This window comes from Ranitomeya imitator, chromosome 9 (genome assembly GCF_032444005.1).
Source record: "Ranitomeya imitator isolate aRanImi1 chromosome 9, aRanImi1.pri, whole genome shotgun sequence".
NCBI lineage: Eukaryota > Metazoa > Chordata > Amphibia > Anura > Dendrobatidae > Ranitomeya > Ranitomeya imitator.
Genome location: NC_091290.1, coordinates 147311255 through 147332730, shown reverse-complemented (window position 1 = coordinate 147332730; position 21476 = coordinate 147311255). Strand labels below are relative to the sequence as shown.

Sequence of the window (21476 nt, the reverse complement as noted above, 5' to 3'; positions counted from 1 at the left end):
TCAGAGCTGGATATACTCGTTCTTTAAGAAGTTATCCTAGAACAATCATAAGCAAATTTTATAATGCAGAATTACAAAACTTTGCCCATGGTTACCTTTACTCCATAAACAAATTATTATCTGTTCAGGGGTTATAGAGCTAGTACTTTAGACCTACAGTAGATAGGTTGGTGCCAGCAGGTTGGATTATAGATGTGGGTGTTTCCTGGCTAATAATGCCAACTCTGGCAGAAAAACAATTATATCGTGATTTGTTAAATAGTAACGAGAAAGTATTATCTGAAGTCACTGCAACGAAAGACTCTGCGAGAGAAGCCGCGTCCACCTGTGACTGCAGCGCACGGGACATGGGGAACCTGCCGCGGATTCCGATTCTGATCCCTCTGATTCTAACAGCAATAGTAACAGGTGAGAACCGGGGAGCAGGATGATATAACATAGGAATGAAGGAGGAATATAGAGAGAGCAAACAACGCGTATACATGTGGAATTGCTTAATATATAACCTATTATTTATGTTGGCGTCAATCAAATATTGTTTATAGGAAACAATTTTCATGTATCACATAGACAAAAAAATCTCCCGTAACTACGTCACCAACATGTTTCCGTAGTAAAATATATTCTTATATATAAGAGGCCGTATTATAGTAGTTATATTCTTGTACATAGGGGCAGTATTATAGTAGTTATATTCTTGTACATAGGGAGCAGTATTATAGTAGTTATATTCTTGTGCATAGGGAGCAGTATTATAGTAGTTATATTCTTGTGCATAGGGTAGTATTATAGTAGTTATATTATTGTATATAGAAGCAGTATTATAATACTTATATTCTTGTATAAGCAGTATTATAATACTTATATTCTTGTATATAGGGGCAGTATTATAGTCATTATTCTAGTGCATAGTTGCAGTATTATAGTAGTTATATTCATGTACATAAGGAGCAGTATTACAGTAGTTATATTCTTGTACATAGGGAGCAGTATTATAATACTTATATTCTTGTATAAGCAGTATTATAATACTTATATTCTTGTATATAGGGGCAGTATTATAGTCATTATTCTAGTGCATAGTTGCAGTATTATAGTAGTTATATTCATGTACATAAGGAGCAGTATTACAGTAGTTATATTCTTGTACATAGGGAGCAGTATTATAGTAGTTATATTCTTGTACATAGGGGCAGTATTATAATACTTATATTCTTGTACATAGGGGCAGTATTATAATACTTATATTCTTGTACATAGGGAGCAGTATTATAGTAGTTATATTCTAGTGCATAGTTGCAGTATTATAGTAGTTATATTCTTGTACATAGGGGCAGTATTATAGTAGTTATATTCTTGTACATAGGGGCAGTATTATAGTAGTTATATTCTTGTACATAGGAGCTGTATTATAGTAGTTATATTCGTGTACATAGGGAGCAGTATTACAGTAGTTATATTCTTGTACACAGAGGCAGTATTATAGTAGTTTTATTCTAGTACATAGGGGCAGTATTATAGTAGTTATATTATTGTACATAGAAGCAGTATTATAATACTTATATTCTTGTATATAGGGGCAGTATTATAGTAGTTTTATTCTTGTACACAGAGGCAGTATTATAGTAGTTATATTCTTGTACATAGAGGCGCAGTATTATAGTAGTTATATTCTTGTACATAGGGGCAGTATTATAGTAGTTATATTCTTGTACATAGGGGCAGTATTATAGTAGTTATATTCTTGTACATAGGGGCAGTATTATAGTAGTTATACTCTAGTACATAGGGGCAGTATTATAGATAGATTTTTGTCCCTAGGGGTAATATTGTAGTACCATAATTAATCTCTCATTCACAGGAACTGGTATTATAGTAGTTCTTGTCTGGGGTAGTGGGGGTGCAGTAATTATTATAATTACTTGTACAGTAAGGATTAGTAAATATATATCAGTAGTACAATCTGTGTATAATATCAGGAAGAGCCACTAATGAGAATATAAAACATTATTACTATTATTAATTATCCCCAATAATATCTTTGATTTTAGGTGTCAAAGCTGAAAGACCATTGGTAACCACCAAGTATGGAGACCTGCAGGGCGTCACGGTGCCAGTGAAGGAGACATCTAGGGCCATAGATGCATTTTTTGGAGTTCCTTTTGCGAAACCTCCTGTGGGACCACTGAGATTTGGTAACCCCGAACCTCCGGAGTCCTGGAAATCTGTGAGAGACGCCTCCGAGCCTTCTCCCATGTGAGTCTTGTATATTTGTGATGAGGCTGTAGTGACATATTGTGTGTACATATATATGTACCGTATATAATATATTTTGTAGAGATTCCTGCTCTCAGGTAGGTATTAGGTAGCTTTCCCACAGGCACTGGATTCTTGTGTCATAACAATGTGACGTTTATTTCTGTAGGTTGCACAGCACCGAAATAAAAGCATAAACACAAAATCCCTAGCCTTGTCCATGTGCCATGGTTGTGATTTTTCTAATTGTATTTCTGGCTTTGTAAAGGCTTGCTCGGGCTAAAACGTTGCATTGCCTACCTCATTTTTGTAATTTTAATATGCATTTTTAAGGATGTAATAAAAGTTACATTTTATCCAAACGTTCTGTGGCGCCTTGGAATCTTAGGAACCCTGTAAGTCCCTGCCACAGGGTAAGGAGCTTGCTTTCTCCTGTGGGCACTAGTACAAGTCCCCTATCCCCAGGGTTAGATTGTCTCCCTCGAGCCTACTGATTATACACCACCTGGGTTTTTCTTCTTGGGCCTTGAGGAGGTGCTCTTTTACCTGTCCCTTCACTTTGGTCCCATGACACAACAGATCAATATGCTTGGCCAATTTTGGAAAGCGATTATCTGCTCCCAACTCCTGGGGAACACCAGTCAGCACACGTTTTCAAAATTATCTTGTACCTTTAACTCCCAGAGCTGGGCAGTCCCAAAGTTGTCCTGGGGCTCCTCAAGGTCAGGGATATTGGCTTTGGGGGAGGCTTCTGTATCCTCTTTTCTAGCCCATAGAGTGAACAGAAATTCACCTTTACATCATGTGTCTTTGTTACCATAGCCGACTCCTGGTGGCATTCTGGACCACTGGGTGCTACCGCTTGAGCCCATAAGTCTCAGAACAAAGGAAAGTCTCGACCGATAACAATAGCGACCGATAACAATAGCATGCAACAAGTCCTTAACCAATCCCACTTGTTGAGACACAGAACCGCAGGGTACGCATATGTCAACCTGGGCCATGGGATGGTTCCTAGTGTTTCCGTTAATGCACCTTATCCTACCCTGTTCCCAGAGACTAGTACATGTGGTATTGTGGCCCTTGTCAGGGTCATCAAACTCCGAGTCCAGAAGTCCTGTCACTTGGACACTGTTCACACTCACCTGGCACCCTTGAGGCCTCCAACCGAGATAAGGAGCAGCACTGCAGGCAGTGTAAACGAAGTAGAAGTAGCGCCGACTACGGACAATTGGCTAATATTTGCCCCAGGGCACGACACCTGTCAGACAATGGCATGAGGTTAACCCTTGAAATCCCGGCTCTAACCCCTCCTCGGTCTTTGGGTGCTCCACCATACGTGGTCTTGGGCCCCTTCTTTTGGGTATTCCAGAAAGGTGATTTCAGGTTCCCTTGACTGCTCAGGGTGTTCTCCGTGGTCAAGTATCTTTCCACTAGACTCAGTCATCTGCATTCTGAGGATCTCCATGGGCAAACCGGCTTTGCACGGATTTCGGTAGTGAGTGTATAAATCGGTCCACCACCTCTCTCCGTCCATCATCTGTGCTGGAGAGCAGGTCTTGGGCTGCAGTCAATTTTTCACCAGGTCGTACAACTGATGCTGGTGAGGCTTGTCCTTTTAGTAGTGCCAGAGGTGCACCTGAACTGCCAGGGTCACTCCCAAACTTACCGTAATCTCCACCTTTACTTTGCTGAACTCTTTGGCATACTGTAGAGAAAGGTCATAGGATGCTTTCTACGTTTCCCCGGTAAGATATGGAGCTAGAACCTCTGCCCTTTGCTCTGGGGGCAGTTTCTCCCTGTCTTTTAAAGACGGTCATGAAAGCCTTGAAGTCATCCTCTAAAATCATTTTTTGCAAGGCCCTCCAGTACAGTTTGCCTCATACCTTCACTTTGGCTGGCGGGAGGTGCCGTCTCCCTGGTCTGGATAATTTCTGCCTAGAGTCACCTGCTACTGTTGCAACTGCTGCTGAAGCTTGCTGTTGATTGTTAGATCAAGAGTTCGATGGTTTCTGGTTGGTCCTGCTGCTACTGCAGCGTATTATCCTGGACCAGTTGCTTAAGAAGCTCCTCCACACTTTCAGACTGTGTTTTCAATGCTGTAACCACCTTTATCTGACACTAGATGGTAGCCTGATTCTAACGCATCGGGTATTCTAGAATATGTATGCATAGTGTGTAACAGCCCACGTAGTGTATAACACAGCCCACGTAGTATATAGCACAGCCCACGTAGTATATAGCACAGCCCACGTAGTATATAGCACAGCCACGTAGTATAGTGCACAGCCCACGTAGTATATTGCACAGCCCACGTCGTGCATTGCACAGCCCACGTAGTACATTGCACAGCCCACGTAGTACATTGCACAGCCCACGTAGTACATTGCGCAGCCCACATAGTACATTGCGCAGCCCACGTAGTACGTTGCCCAGCCACGTAGTATGTTGCGCAGCCCACATAGTACATTGCGCAGCCCACGTAGTACATTGCGCAGCCCACGTAGTATATTGCACAGCCCACGTAGTATATAGCACAGCCTGAGTAGTATATTGCACAGCCCGCGTAGTATATTGCCCAGCCACGTAGTATATTGCACAGCTTGCGTAGTATATTGCACAACCCACGTAGTATATTGCACAGTCCATGTAGTATATTGCACAGCTACGTAGTATACAGCAATGTGGGCATCATATCCCTGTTAAAAAAAAGAATTAAAATAAAAAATAGTTATATACTCCCCTTCCGTTGGTCCCTGGATCCAGGAAGTGTTTACCGACGCTCCTCGCGCGCTCCGGTCTCACGAGTGCATTGCGGTCTCGCGAGATGATGACGTAGCGGTCTCATGAGACCGCTACGTCATCATCTCGCGAGATCGCAATGCATGGCGCGGTCACCGGAGCGTCGCGAGGAGGGGCCGACGGACGGTGAGTATATAACGTGTTTTTTTTTTTTATTATCCCTAACCATAGCCATGCGCAGAGGCTAACTAAACAAATTAGACCCTGGCTACTCACACCCGGCTGAGCTAGTCCCAGTTCCGTAAAACAAAAACAGCTATCATCCATAGCAGCCACTGACACTTGCAGATTGGTGCACACGGTCTGTGCAGACTCTTCTTAGAGAGAGATTCTGGCTTATCTCTCTTCAGCTCCAACACAAATCCACTCTGGTCAGCTTCCCCCAGCTGACACTAAGGAGAACAGCTAGCATTCAGTAACGCAGGTGAATATTTTTTAAAATTTTTATTATTGTTTCTGTATATTTCAGGTGTTTACAGGTAGAAGACACCATGAAGGGGGTAGCAGAATTTTACCAATCCTCTTTTCAGCTGCCCCGTACCTCAGAAGATTGCCTGTACCTGAATGTGTTCACTCCGGCCGACAGAGACAAGAAATCTAAGTTACCTGTAAGTATCTGCGGTGTTTACCTATACTAATGCCCTGAGCGTGTCCTCACAGCTGTGTGTGCCCTGCTGGGAGTGTCAGTATGTTGTAAGTTTGTTCTTAATGATACGTTATTTCAGTCTTTGTTACTGTTAGGCATAATAACAGACACAGGTTCTTTACTGTAAGAGCAGTGAGACTATGGAACTCTCTGCCGTATGATGTTGTAATGAGTGATTCATTACTTACATTTAAGAGGGGACTGGATACCTTTCTTGAAAAGTATAATGTTGCAGGGTATATACACTAGATTCCTTGATAGGACATTGATCCAGGGAACTAGTCTGATTGCCGTATGTGGAGTCAGGAAGGAATTTTTTTCCCCAAAGTGGAGCTTACTATTTGCCACGTGGTTTTTTGCCTTCCTCTGGATCAACATGTTAGGGCATGTTAGGTTAGGCTATGGGGTGAACGAGATGGACTTAAAGTCTTCCACAACCTTAATAACTATGTAAATATTACAGTTTCCTTCTGCGGTTTTCCATTAGTTTCCTACTTTTGTTCTTTGTTACATATCTCCTGTAATATTTAGTGTTTGAGCGATATCTACCGCACCATATAACACTATGTGCTGTTCTCTGGGGAGGTTACTAGTGGTAGGCCTGGAAGAACAATGACTTATCCCATAAATGTTATTCTGTTCCCCTAGGTCATGGTTTTTATACATGGTGGAGGGCTGCTGTTCGGGCTCGCCAGCTTGTTTGATGGCTCCGCACTTAGTGCCTATGAGAACGTAGTGGTGCTGAGCATCCAGTACAGGGTGGGGATCCTGGGGTTCTTCAGGTAAAGATATTCCCACTTATATCCTCCATTATTCATCATTAATCATCAGTGCAGGATCAGCAATGTAATAAATGTACACAGTGACTGCACCAGCAGAATAGTGAGTGCAGCTCTGGGGTATAATACAGGATGTAACTCAGGATCAGTAATGTAATGTATGTACACAGTGACTGCACCAGCAGAATAGTGAGTGCAGCTCTGGAGTATAATACTGGATGTAACTCAGGATCAGTAATGCAATGTATGTACACAGTGACTGCACCAGCAGAATAGTGAGTGCAGCTCTGGAGTATAATACAGGATGTAACTCAGGATCAGTAATGTAATGTTTGTACACAGTGAATGCACCAGCAGAATAGTGAGCGCAGCTCTGGAGTATAATACTGGATGTAACTCAGGATCAGTAATGTAATGTATGGACACAGTGACTGTACCAGCAGAATAGTGAGTGCAGCTCTGGGGTATAATACAGGAGGTAACTCAGGATCAGTAATGTAATGTATGTACACAGTGACTGCACCAGCAGAATAGTGAGTGCAGCTCTGGAATATAATACAGGATGTAACTCAGGATCAGTAATGTATGTACGCAGTGACTGCACCAGCAGAATAGTGAGTGCAGCTCTGGGGTACAATACAGGATGTCACTCAGGATCAGTAATGTGATGTATGTACACAGTGACTGCACCAGCAGAATAGTGAGTGCAGCTCTGGAGGATAATACAGGATGTAAGTAAGGATCAGTAATGTATTGTATGTACACAGTGACTGCACCAGCAGAATAGTGAGTGCAGCTTTGGGGTGTAATACAGGATGTAACTCAGGATCAGTAATGTAATGTATGCACACAGTGACTGCACCAGCAGAATAGTGAGTGCAGCTCTAGGGTATAATACAGGATGTAACTCAGGATCATTAATGTATGTACACAGTGACTGCACCAGCAGAATAGTGAGTGCATCTCTGGAGTATAATACAGGAGGTAACTCAGGATCAGTAATGTAATGTAGGTACACAGTGACTGCACCAGCAGAATAGTGAGTGCAGCTCTGGAGTATAACACAGGATGTAACTCAGGATCAGTAATGTAATGTATGTACACAGTGACTGCACCAGCAGAATAGTGAGTGCAGCTCTGGGGTACAATACAGGATGTAACTCAGGATCAGTAATGTAATGTATGTACACAGTGACTGCACCAGCAGAATAGTGAGTGCAGCTCTGGAGGATAATACAGGATGTAACTCAGGATCAGTAATGTAATGTATGTACACAGTGACTGCACCAGCAGAATAGTGAGTGCAGCTCTGGGGTATAATACAGGATGTAACTCAGGATCAGTAATGTAATGTATGTACACAGTGCTGCACCAGCAGAATAGTGAGTGCAGCTCTGGGGTATAATACAGGATGTAACTCAGGATCAGTAATGTAATGTATGTACACAGTGACTGCACCAGCAGAATAGTGAGTGCAGCTCTGGGGTATAATACAGGATGTAACTCAGGATCAGTAATGTAATGTATGTACACAGTGACTGCACCAGCAGAATAGTGAGTGCAGCTCTGGGGTATAATACAGGATGTAACTCAGGATCAGTAATGTAATGTATGTATACAGTGACTGCACCAGCAGAATAGTGAGTGCAGCTCTGGAGTATAATACAGGAGGTAACTCAGGATCAGTAATGTAATGTATGTACACAGTGACTGCACCAGCAGAATGGTGAGTGCAGCTCTGGAGTATAATACAGGATGTAACTCAGGATCAGTAATGTAATGAATGTACACAGTGACTGCACCAGCAGAATAGTGAGTGCAGCTCTGGAGTATAATACAGGATGTAACTCAGGATCAGTAATATAATGTATGTACACAGTGATTGCACCAGCAGAATAGTGAGTGCAGCTCTGGAGTATAATACAGGATGTACCCCAGTATAGGTGATTTTTAGGTAGATTAATTTGATGTATTCTGTAAGGGACAGACATTGCTTTCGGACTTTATTTTCCTATCAATTTATGTTTTTCTCTTTTTTCAGTACTGGAGATAACCGATTACGTGGCAATTATGGGTTTCTGGACCAAGTTGCCGCCCTCCAATGGGTACAGGAAAATATTGCAGATTTTGGAGGTGATCCCTCCTCTGTCACTATATTCGGTGAATCTGCTGGAGGAATCAGTGTTTCCGCACTTGTAAGTTCTGTCGAGTAACTTATCATCCCTGGAAAATAACTTCTGTTTCTGCTCATTGACTTCATGAACTTTATTCTTACAAATGCATGAGAAAACGCTTATAGAGCTATTCACATTCAGTTCACAATATTTTTTTTCCATTATAGTAGTTAAAAAAATACAGGTTAATGTTCAAAAACTGTTCAAAAAAAAATCTGAAAAAATAACAAATGTGACTACTCCATGGGATAAAGACCATGATAACCTGGATTGTCTCTTCTTCTAGGTGGCGTCTCCTTTAGCAAAAGGTCTGTTCCACCGCGCCATCTCCGAGAGCGGAACTGTAGCTATGTCAGCCTTGATGGTCAGCACATCTGAAGAGCTCATCTACTTCCAACATGTAATTATTCCCTCCACATTTACCCCAATAGAAATAACACCGGTGTCTGGGCAGTTACATATTAATAGAGGTTGGCGAGGGGAGTGCGACTGAATAAACTTTACACTCTTTGCAAATCTGGCCTTTGCACCTCATTTTGCTGGTGTTTTCACCACTCCGAAAAAACAAAAAAAAAAAATAAAGTGAGAAAACAAGTCCTAGAATGTATGCGATATCTGAATATGAGTCCAATTTTCTTTGCAGAAAGTATCGGAGTCATCGGGCTGTGATCTCGCCTCTATAGCTGACTGTCTAATGAAGAAATCAGAGGAAGAAATGTACACGATTACCAAAAAAATGGTAGGTGCCGTGTCACAGTACAGCAGTACCGCCGCCCGGGAACTATCCAAATTCCGTGAATTGACCCATTTCTATAAGTTTTCCATTTTTTTCCTGCTTATTAATGTTTTTTCTTTTTTTTTAATCTGTAATTTTTTTTTTAAGTTTTGGAACACACAAAGAAATAACATTACAAAACAACAAAAGTACAATTTTTTGATTATAGGAAAAAATAACTATACAAGAGGAAGGTGTAGTGGGATAGTTAAAGAAAGAAGGGGAAGGAGTTGGGAAATAGGGGTGAAAGGGAAGAATTACCAAAAAATGTCAAGGAATCCTATATAGCAGAAAAGGAGAATCCGAGTGTCACCATTGGACTGGCGAGTAAACTGGGACCAGGGGCACCTTTCCTGGCCCTAGCTCTAGGGGGCGCCCTAACTTGCCCTGTTCCCTGGGATACCTCAGATGGCGAGGATGCCGGGGCCTCCGCCCTTGCCCTGACTCCTAACAGCAGCCTTGCGTCTGTCCCCTTCCCCCACCCGGGGAAGAGAGGCGCTACCGAGTACCGCAGTACGCCAACCCGACAGACAGGTAAAAAAAGACAAGGGTAAAAGAAGCCTCCACTCACACAAATATACTCTCACAAATAACAAAGGTATACACCAGGGTGTGAAGGACGGGGGAAGAAAATAAAGCAGGTAAGGATGAGGAGTTTCTAAGCTTACAAACCAAACAACCATGGCACAATAAACTCCTCCAGATCTCCAGACACCAGCACCTCACTACTCCAGGTCTATCTAGCAAATGCTATCTCAGACAAGGATCTGGCCAGAAGGCCTAGCTTTTATAGGAGAGAGGAGTGGCTAACCGAGCACAGCTGAACGCAGGAATTACCACATGGTCGTTTAACCCCTGTCCTGTTGAAAGGAAACAAACACATTTAATATACTGGAGGAGTGCTTCTTCTCAGCGGTGGAGCAGGAGCCATCAGACGCTGCAGTTTTCTGGTACTGCTCTGTCGCGGTAACTCCGTGAAACCGAAGCTTTGGAAACCCGTGTGCATAGCGGTGGTAGAGGAAAGGGAGTACGATTACTGTCATCTCCCCAGGGAGCCCAAATTTAACAGGGCATCCCAGGAAGTTTGCTTAAGATTGTGGCCCGTGACTGAGGGGATTAGGAAGTATACTCTGATCCAGAGTCTGCGCACTTTAGGGCAAAGCCACCATATGTGATAGATGTCGCTCTCAGACTGGTGTCCTCAGAAGCACCGATGGGAATAGTTAGGGACCGCTCTGAGCCACTCTGGCTGGCGTCAAATACCATCTCATCATTGCTCTATATATGGTTTCTAGCATCAGAATATTAAGTATATTAAGTAGGCCGTGTGTGGTTGAAGATCAGATCCAGAGTCCAATCTGCATCAGATGAAGTGGTGCCAATATGAGATTCCCAGAGGGAGCTGTAGGTAAGGTGGGATTTATGGGTAGTGTGGTTTAGATGGATATAGAGCACACAGATGGTACCTGGCGCATGGGCAAGTAAGTGACATCTTTGTTCAAAAGGAGTATTGTGCGGGACATTCTTCAACAGAGAGGTGAGAAAACTGCAGATATCACAACACTTCTTTGGGTGGAAGGTGGAATTTTTCCTGTAGGACCGGAAAAGTGATAGTAACATAACATAGTTAGTAAGGCCGAAAAAAGACATTTGTCCATCCAGTTCAGCCTATATTCCATCATAATAAATCCCCAGATCTACGTCCTTCTACAGAACCTAATGATTGTATGATACAATATTGTTCTGCTCCAGGAAGACATCCAGGCCTCTCTTGAACCCCTCGACTGAGTTCGCCATCACCACCTCCTCAGGCAAGCAATTCCAGATTCTCACTGCCCTAACAGTAAAGAATCCTCTTCTATGTTGGTGGAAAAACCTTCTCTCCTCCAGACGCAAAGAATGCCCCCTTGTGCCCGTCACCTTCCTTGGTATAAACAGATCCTCAGCGAGATATTTGTATTGTCCCCTTATATACTTATACATGGTTATTAGATCGCCCCTCAGTCGTCTTTTTTCTAGACTAAATAATCCTAATTTCGCTAATCTATCTGGGTATTGTAGTTCTCCCATCCCCTTTATTAATTTTGTTGCCCTCCTTTGTACTCTCTCTAGTTCCATTATATCCTTCCTGAGCACCGGTGCCCAAAACTGGACACAGTACTCCATGTGCGGTCTAACTAGGGATTTGTACAGAGGCAGTATAATGCTCTCATCATGTGTATCCAGACCTCTTTTAATGCACCCCATGATCCTGTTTGCCTTGGCAGCTGCTGCCTGGCACTGGCTGCTCCAGGTAAGTTTATCATTAACTACGATCACCAAGTCCTTCTCCCTGTCAGATTTACCCAGTGGTTTCCCGTTCAGTGTGTAATGGTGATATTGATTCCCTCTTCCCATGTGTATAACCTTACATTTATCATTGTTAAACCTCATCTGCCACCTTTCAGCCCAAGTTTCCAACTTATCCAGATCCATCTGTAGCAGAATACTATCTTCTCTTGTATTAACTGCTTTACATAGTTTTGTATCATCTGCAAATATCGATATATTACTGTGTAAACCTTCTACCAGATCATTAATGAATATGTTGAAGAGAACAGGTCCCAATACTGACCCCTGCGGTACCCCACTGGTCACAGCGACCCAGTTAGAGACTATACCATTTATAACCACCCTCTGCTTTCTATCACTAAGCCAGTTACTAACCCATTTACACACATTTTCCCCCAGACCAAGCATTCTCATTTTGTGTACCAACCTCTTGTGCGGCACGGTATCAAACGCTTTGGAAAAATCGAGATATACCACGTCCAATGACTCACCGTGGTCCAGCCTATAGCTTACCTCTTCATATAAACTGATTAGATTGGTTTGACAGGAGCGATTTCTCATAAACCCATGCTGATATGGAGTTAAACAGTTATTCTCATTGAGATAATCCAGAATAACATCCCTCAGAAACCCTTCAAATATTTTACCAACAATAGAGGTTAGACTTACTGGCCTATAATTTCCAGGTTCACTTTTAGAGCCCTTTTTGAATAAAGGCACCACATTTGCTATGCGCCAGTCCTGCGGAACAGACCCTGTCGCTATAGAGTCCCTAAAAATAAGAAATAATGGTTTATCTATTACATTACTTAGTTCTCTTAGTACTCGTGGGTGTATGCCATCCGGACCCGGAGATTTATCTATTTTAATCTTATTTAGCCGGTTTCGCACCTCTTCTTGGGTAAGATTGGTGACCCTTAATATAGGGTTTTCATTGTTTCTTGGGATTTCACCTAGCATTTCATTTTCCACCGTGAATACCGTGGTGGAGAAGAAGGTGTTTAATATGTTAGCTTTTTCCTCGTCATCTACAACCATTCTTTCCTCACTATTTTTTAAGGGGCCTACATTTTCAGTTTTTATTCTTTTACTATTGATATAGTTGAAGAACAGTTTGGGATTAGTTTTACTCTCCTTAGCAATGTGCTTCTCTGTTTCCTTTTTGGCAGCTTTAATTAGTTTTTTAGATAAAGTATTTTTCTCCCTATAGTTTTTTAGAGCTTCAATGGTGCCATCCTGCTTTAGTAGTGCAAATGCTTTATTTTTACTGTTAATTGCCTGTCTTACTTCTTTGTTTAGCCACATTGGGTTTTTCCTATTTCTAGTCCTTTTATTCCCACAAGGTATAAACCGCTTACACTGCCTATTTAGGATGTTCTTAAACATTTCCCATTTATTATCTGTATTCTCATTTCTGAGGATATTGTCCCAGTCTACCAGATTAAGGGCATCTCTAAGCTGGTCAAACTTTGCCTTCCTAAAGTTCAGTGTTTTTTTGACTCCCTGACAAGTCCCCCTAGTGAAAGACAGGTGAAACTGTACAATATTGTGGTCGCTATTTCCTAGATGCCCGACCACGTGCAGATTTGTTATTCTAGTCAGTGTCAAAAAGCTCAACCACTAATTTAAATAGAACCTGTCATCAGGGTTATACATATTAAACTAAAGGCATGGCCATAATGGGGCTGGTATACTGATTTAATAGATACTTTCTGTGAAGAAATCCGTAGCCTGCTTTTTAAAAAATATCAATCTGTGCATGCACCATCACCAGTGCCATCTTCCCTAAAACTGCCAGATGATCAATCTGCACATGAGCTTTTACGGTGCCATTTTATTAAAGCCCATCGAGAGATCCATGTGCGCAAGCGCCGACTGTGTGAACCGGAATTTAAATAAGGAAGAAGACTGTCAGAGGAAGGGCCATGGCGGAGCTGAAGACCATACCCACCGCCCCGATGCACAGAGACCAAAACTTCTAGTGATTATTTTATAAAAATCCAATCTATGGATTTCTTCACTGAAAGTATGTATTTAATTGTTATACCAGCACCATTATGGCCAAGCCTTTAGTTTAATATGTATAACCCCGATGACAGGTTCTCTTTAAATTAGTGGTGGAACCTGTTGACATCGGATGCGATCCACTTACAGAACGCCAGGGAGAAATTGAATCCTAGGGTAAATTGAGTACTACCTCACAAGGGTGCCAATGGGAGAGAAGGAGAAATAAGAATAGAATTTTAGGTCATCCCATATTTTAGTTGAGTGGGACATTTAATGGGAGAAGCAGATCTAGCTCAGATCAAGCGTGGTCTAGGTCTCGGTAAATTAAGGAGGATAGGGAGTTTGCCAACTGAGACTCGAGAGATGTTACCTTACTTTCCACGTCTGCAGTCCTGGCCAGCCGATGTTTTTTCTTATGGGCAACTTTCTTCTCAGGACTGGACTGTATGTGCCTCTAAAAGGTAGATTAGTGAAGTGTCAGATTGTTGTTTCAGAAGAAAGTATTCAGTTAACTGATTGCCCAATCTCTGAAAGATTTCTGGGTAGGAGACTAAAGAGTCGTCAAGAGTCCAGTTGAAAGACTATGGCATGCGTGCAACGAGGTGCCGGTTAGTTGGATAGGAGAATGGTCCGACCTGGGAGTGGTTAGAATGGAAATGGAAGAGATGTTGTGTGGACAAATATGTGATCAATCCTCATAAATACAGAGTGGTGCGGAGAGAAATAAGTATAATCTCTAACTGTTGGGTTTACTTCTCTCCAAGCATTAGAGAAGGAGGTAGAGTCAAAAGAGTCAAAACGAAAAGGTGCGAAGGAGGTGCCTAATTGGGTGTTAGAGGACATGTCTAGTTTTAGGTTGAGTGTACAACTGGAGTCTCCACAAAGTATCGTGGTCCCTTGGGCATGTTCTGCTATAAGGATAGTGGGTAAGGGTGATTGATGTGCATTTGGGGCATAGTATGATATATGATTGTGATTGTCTCAAACTAATGCCCACAGCTTTATTGTGATGGAGGCATTAGCTGTATAGAAGACTGGGTAAGAGGAGACCAGGAAACATGGGTATGAGGCTGACCATTAAAAGAGACTTTGTTTTGAACTTTCCCGGGTCTCTGCCAGGCTGTCACACTGCACCAACCCCGCTGCACCACAATATGTATGTGTGTGTATATATATATATATATATATATATATATATTATTAGATTATATATTTCTTGTAACTCAGAAGAGGCGATTCATCCGAGGTGCAGCTATGAGAGACTCCACAAGAGGGAAGCAAAGTACAACCAGTTTTGGCTTGTATGGTTGTCTGTGAGGGTTACAGTGCAAGGCGTGCTGGAGGATAACAGACCCTAATGGAGGAGAAGAGGACCACAGCAAGACCTCTCGCAGAGCAGAAGACCATCTCGCAGCACAGAAGGAAAGCCCACTATGTGAGGAAGCTCTGCAGGACAGCGATCCACCAATGGGCAGGGAATTGATGGGTAGAACACTGCGAGTGCAGCTGTAAGGCTGGCAGGGGTTACGGTGGGGAGGCATAGGAAGCCTTGCTAGAGGTGAACACTAGGGTCAGAGGCGTTCAAAGCCTCAGCTATGTTTCTGGCAGGATAATTATGGAGATAATCTGGGTCATGTAGATTCGGTATAATGTATAATTTAAGTCCTGGCGGTCATCCAAGTGCAAAGAGCAGACAGATGCCGGTTGTGTTTTACAGCCAGCATATTCATCTAACAGCACAGATCAGAGCTCGCTCCAATCACTGCTGTTTAACCACTTAAATTCAGTGGCTAATTTCCGACAGTGACATTCACGTGTTGTGATCCTAGTGATGCGCTTGTCTGGGCGCCTATTGACTCCATTCTTACTAAATTTCAGGGTGGATTGCCATAACAGCCTTGGGGTCTTCTGGCGGCCACGTCACCTCCATGTTTATGCTCCTGTGAATGTGAGCCACAGGCCAGGCATCATAGGAGAATAAGCTTTTCACTACATACTGCTATACTCAATCATTGCAGTATATAGTTCAAGTGATCAGGCATTTACAAGTTCAAGATCCTCGGGGGAATCAAAAAAGATAGTGTAAAGTACAAATAAAAAGTTTAAAAATAATAAAACCTAAAAATTCAAATCGCCCACCTACCCCTTTTCCTGGTTAAAAATTAAAGAAATCAAACAAATATAATAAATATTGTCATCATTACATCTGCAAATGTCTGATTTTATCAAAATATTAAAGCATTTTATCAGTGTAAAAAAAAACATCAATGGCAGATTTTTATTGCTGTTTCTCTTTAAAAAAAATACAATAAAAAAGTGATTTAAAGATTGTATGTACCAATAAAAGTACAGCTCACTAAGCACAAAAACCACAAGTTCTTACACAGCTCCATTGATTAAAAAATTTAAGAAATAAAAAAAAGATTGGTGTCTGATATGGCGGCCACAAACCATTTTTTTTTTCTTTACAAAGTTCAGATTTTTTTCACTACTTAAGGGCAGTCTCACACGTCCAGATAATTCCGGTACCGGAATTATCCATGTCCGTGTGCCCGTGCGTTTCTGTGGCACATCAGTGTGGCACACGTGTGCCGACTGAGTACCACACGCACCGTGCAGGAGACAGCGCTAGAGACAAGCGCTGTCCCCTGCATCTGGTGCTGAAGCCGCGATTCATATCTTCTCTGCAGCAGCGTTTGCTGTAGAGAAGATTTGAAAAATCCTTTTTTTTTTGGTTTCTCGTGTTTAAAATAAAGATCCCTGTCCCAACCCCCCTCCCACCCCCTGTGCGCCCGCCCGCTGTTATTAAAATACTCACCCGGCTCCCTCGCAGTGTCCTGTCCTGGCCGCAGCTTCTCCTGTATGCGGTCACGTGGGGCCGCCCATTACAGTCATGAATATGCGGCTCCACCTCCCACCGGGATCTTTATTTTAAACACAAGAAACTAAAAAAAAAAAAAAGGATTTTTCATATCTTCTCTACAGCAAACGCTGCTGCAGAGAAGATATGAATCACAGCTTCAGCACCATGTGGGGGGGACAGCGCTTACTGTAGCACTGTCTCCTGCACGGCACACGGACTGCACACGGACAACGTCCATGTGCGGTACGTGTTTTACACGGACCCATTGAATTTAATGGGTCCGTGTAATCCGTGCGCTCCCACGAACACTGACATGTCTCCGTGTTTTCCAAACGGACACACGGTCCGTGAAAACACGCTGACATGTGCAGAGACACATTGATTTCAATGTGTCTACGTGAGTCAGTGTCTCCAGTACGTGAGGAAGCTGTCACCTCACGTACCGGAGCCACTGACGTGTGAAACCGGCCTAATAGAAAAAAAACACTACAAGTTGGTATCGCTGTAATCTTAACGAACTGGAGAATAACATTATTAGATCATTTGTACCGACCTGTGAACACCATTAAAACAACCACAGGAATTTTGGGTTTTTTTCACCATTTTTTAAACTTTTTTTCCTCATTGTTCTTTATATGATAAAATAAATGGTGCCATTCAAAGCTACGAATTCTCCCACAAAAAAACAAGCCCTCATACGGCTATTGGGATGGAATAATTAAAAAATAAGGCTCAAGGAAGTCAACGAGGAAAAATCAAAAGTACAAAATCGTGAAGCGTAAAGGGGGTTATTCCTAAATCCTTACTTTGATAAGAGTCAGACCTCAGTGTCAGACAGTGTATGAGAGTACCGGTGATCCAGTGTCAAATATTCTGTTCTGCTTCATATAACCAGTATTTATCAGTCGTATATCGGGGTGCACATACCCACTGATCCCTCACAAGATTCTGTCTCTGCAGGGCATGCTGTTTCTTCCTGGTTTTGTGGACGGTGTTTTTCTACCCAAACCAGCAGTGACGATGTTTGCTAACAAGGAAAGTAACAAGGTCCCATTCCTCCTGGGAATGAACAATCAGGAGTTCGGCTGGATATCTCTATCAGTAGGTGGCAGCTCATTTATGAACTTTTTTGGTGGCGCCTAGAAAGTGATTTCCATGTTATGATGTATGATATATCTTTGCATTTAGCTATTAGACCTATCAGATGTAACAGCCGGAATGACGCGAGCAACTGCGATGACGAAGCTCCAAAATCTTCCTATACTGGTGAGATAAGATGAACATGGTGCATTTTTGTTCTTATTATCCAATTAGTTTTCTATGAAAAATTATAATTTTTTTTGTATATACACTGTCAATTTAGTCTCTGAGGCCAGAAGCCATTCCTCACATCTTGGACGAGTATCTTGGTGACACCACTGATCCAGTGGAGATTCGCGACCGCTTCCAGGATTTGTGTGGCGATATTATGTTCGTTATACCGACTCTAAAAATTGCAAAATACCATCGAGGTACAAGCCGCTCACATTCCCCACCCAGCGCCGCTTCCTCCTGTTTGATTGAAAGCTTGTTTGCTTGAGGTCACACAGCATAGAGGTGGCAACACTGAATAGAGTAAAAGAACTATTTGTAGATCTGAAGCCTCTGTCACTCCAGCTCTATTCCCCGTCCAGCGCAGATTTCTCCTTGGCTATGTGACTTCAGACAAAGGAGTCGTCAGTCAAGCAGCAAAATTTATTACTTACTATTTGTCACTTTCTAAAAGCTAAGGACACTTTAACGTATTTTTTCCCCTTAATCCATAAGTGAGCTCCTTCTGCAGAGAGCGTTTATAGTTTTTATGAGCTGCTCCCAGAATTAATTCAATTAACTAATTTTGCAGCCATCAAATACACGCATGTAAGTAAATAAATACATAATAAAATTACCCCAAAGGTGTCCATATAATTTAATAACATGTAGGGGTGTACTAAACAAGCCTGATACCTCCCGTTTTGCTTACTGCCTCGACACCTACAAGATGCCCCGGAGATGACTGTCCCAGTTTCATACAGGCACAGCAGCGCTCGTAGATGAGCTTTAAAGTACCTTCACACATAACGATTTCGTTAACGATATTGTTGCTTTTTGTGACGTTGCAACGATATCGTTAACGAAATCGTTATGCGTGACAGCGACCAACGATCAGGCCCCTGCCGGGAGATCGTTGGTCGCTGGGTATGATCAGGACCTTTTTTTTGGTCGCTGATCACCCGCTGTCATCGCTGAATCGGCGTGTGTGATGCCGATCCAGCGATGTGTTCACTGGTAACCAGGGTAAATATCGGGTTACTAAGCGCAGGGCCGCGCTTAGTAACCCGATGTTTACCCTGGTTACCATTGTAAAAGTTAAAAAAAAAAAACAGTACATACTTACATTCCAGTGTCTGTCCCCCGGCGTCAGCTTCCCGCACTGACTGAGTCAGCGCCAGCCGGCCGTAAAGCAGAGCACAGCGGTGACGTCACCGTTGTGCTCTGCTTTACGGCCGGCTGGCGCTGACACAGTGCAGGGAAGCTGACGCCGGGGGACAGACACCGGAATGTAAGTATGTACTGTTTTTTTTTTTTTTTTACTTTTACAATGGTAACCAGGGTAAACATCGGGTTACTAAGCGCGGCCCTGCACTTAGTAACCCGATGTTTACCCTGGTTACCCGGGGACTTCGGCATCGTTGGTCGCTGGAGAGCTGTCTGTGTGACAGCTCTCCAGCGACCACACAACGACCTAAACAGCGACGCTGCAGCGATCGGCATCGTTGTCTATATCGCTGCAGCGTCGCCATATGTGACGGTACCTTTATCCTTAGTAATATCTCAGACTGTACAATGTCATGGTGCGGACACACGACTCTTGGTCTTCTTATTTCTCGATAGATATGGGGCTCCCTGTGTATCTGTATGAGTTCCAGCACTCGCCAAGCTTACTAGAACACGTAAGACCACAATTTGTGAAGGCCGATCACGGTGATGAGCTATTTTTTGTGACCGGAGGACCCTTCCTAAGAGATGGCGTCTTATACTCTGGTGAGTCAGTGAAAATAAGTACATTGCATTTTTGCCCTAGATACAATGTATACTCTGGGAAGAGCCCCTGAAGTACACATGACTGTTTCTAAAAGCCCACAATAACCAAACAGGGTTCTGTATACATTTTTTTCGCAAGATAAGGAATCGCAGCAGCTTTCCTAGACAGCGGACCTGTGCAAAAATGATCTAGCGCTCATACATTTTTGGTTTTTTTCCATCATGGCTTTATGGTGGTCCAATGCCACTTCGTCCACCAAGTCAGGTCCACTATGAGATGTATCCCTGCTGGACTGATATTATATTTTTGGGGCCCGTGTGTGGATAAAGTCTTTATCCACTCATGGACCATTCACTGCTGCTGTTTTCTTTCTCAGGTCCTGGAACCCAGGAAGAGAAACGCTTGGCCAGAACTATAATGAAATACTGGGCAAACTTCGCTCGCACTGGGTAAGACCATGCCCTATACAAGAATGACCGCACATTCGCTGCACTGGTGTCACCTATTTCACCTAATTATCATACCCAATGATAATAATGCAACGTTGTGTACTGCAGGAACCCCAATAGTCCCGGTTTGACAACGTGGCCAGAGTACGGCGCAGACGAGCGCTACCTGGAGATTAATTTGAGTCAGAAATCATCTTCGAAGCTGAAAGAAGAAAAATTCAAGTTCTTGACCAAGATCCTTCCAAAGAAAATCCACTTGGATGGCGACAATCGCACCGAGCTATAGAATCTTACAAAGAAGTATGTACACGTGAGAGAAGAAAACACACAACGTGATGAGGCCGTGGCCCGGTATACCCGGAATCAAAACCAAGCAGTCGTTTTCTCCACTTTTTAATAAATGTTACTTTTATCAAAACTTGAAATCTTTTTATGTACTTATTTTTTTCACGTTTAACCTCTCCTCTAGATTTTAATTATGTGAGTCGACAGATCAGCGGTCCACTAATCTCACTATCCCTCCAGCTGCCTCATGGCTTAGATTCCTGCCTCACGTCTAAGGCTCTCGGCTTGAATTTGACCTCCTGTATCTTGGCTTGGCTTTGGTCTCCTGCCTTTTAGCTTGGCTTTTGTCTCTTGCCTCTTGGCTCGGCTTTGACCTCCTGCCTCTTGGCTTGGCTTTGGCCTCCTGCCTCTTGGCTTGGCTTTGCCCTCCTGCCTCTTGGCTTGGCTTTGGCCTCCTGCCTCTTGGCTCGGCTTTGGCCTCCTGCATCTTGGCTCGGCTTTGGCCTTATGCCTCTTGGCTCACCTTTTGCCTCCTGCCTCTTGGCCCGGTTTTGGCCTCTTGGCTCGGCTTTGGCCTCTTGGCTTTGCTTTGGCCGCTTGGCTTTGCTTTGGTCTCCTGCCTCTTGTCTTTGCTTTGGCCTCCCGCCTCTTGGCTTGGCTTGACTCTGGCTCCCTGTATCTTGGCTTCGGTCTCCCACCTTGTGTCATGGCCTTTTTCATATTGCTTTCTATACTGCAATATATTTCAACTGAATGTGCGTCCTCTGATGCACATTCAGTTGAAACCAACGGGCCCCCTCCAAGTCTTGCTCAGGGGCCCACCGCATTATTGTCAAGTGTCCCGATGCTCAATTTCCTATTATTCCTTGACTTAAACAAATTTGTGCACAAATTAACCTTATGTTTATATTAAAAGACAAAGCCACTTTTTTTTTACCCCAGATAGTAATAATCCTGACATAGATACTACTCCCTCAGCTGAACCCCAAAGCATGGTGATGTGAAGACAAAATTGAATTTTTATCCTAGGCATCATTGCGATAGT

General features: G+C 43.0%; 1 protein-coding gene across 1 annotated transcript; it reads left to right on the top strand.

Annotated features, from left to right (window-relative positions):
* The first annotated feature begins 200 nt into the window (after window positions 1-200).
* On the top strand, window positions 201-20571 carry LOC138649183 (fatty acyl-CoA hydrolase precursor, medium chain-like). Its single transcript, XM_069739370.1, has 13 exons — window positions 201-408; window positions 2052-2256; window positions 5528-5666; window positions 6353-6486; window positions 8525-8678; window positions 8944-9057; window positions 9301-9396; window positions 17594-17734; window positions 17822-17899; window positions 17997-18144; window positions 19547-19696; window positions 20074-20146; window positions 20255-20571. Exons 1-13 carry the CDS (start codon window positions 216-218, stop codon window positions 20430-20432), a joined length of 1803 nt encoding a protein of 600 aa, XP_069595471.1. The 5' UTR covers window positions 201-215; the 3' UTR covers window positions 20433-20571.
* The last annotated feature ends 905 nt before the right edge of the window (window positions 20572-21476 follow it).

Bases quoted from the DNA above. Each gene is read 5' to 3' on its own strand.
- LOC138649183 (XM_069739370.1), top strand. From the start codon at position 216: ATGCCAACTCTGGCAGAAAAACAATTATATCGTGATTTGTTAAATAGT. The intron at 5,667-6,352 runs GTAAGTATCTGC...CTGTTCCCCTAG, and splicing joins ACAAGAAATCTAAGTTACCT to GTCATGGTTTTTATACATGG. The intron at 17,900-17,996 runs GTGAGATAAGAT...CTGTCAATTTAG, and splicing joins TCCAAAATCTTCCTATACTG to TCTCTGAGGCCAGAAGCCAT.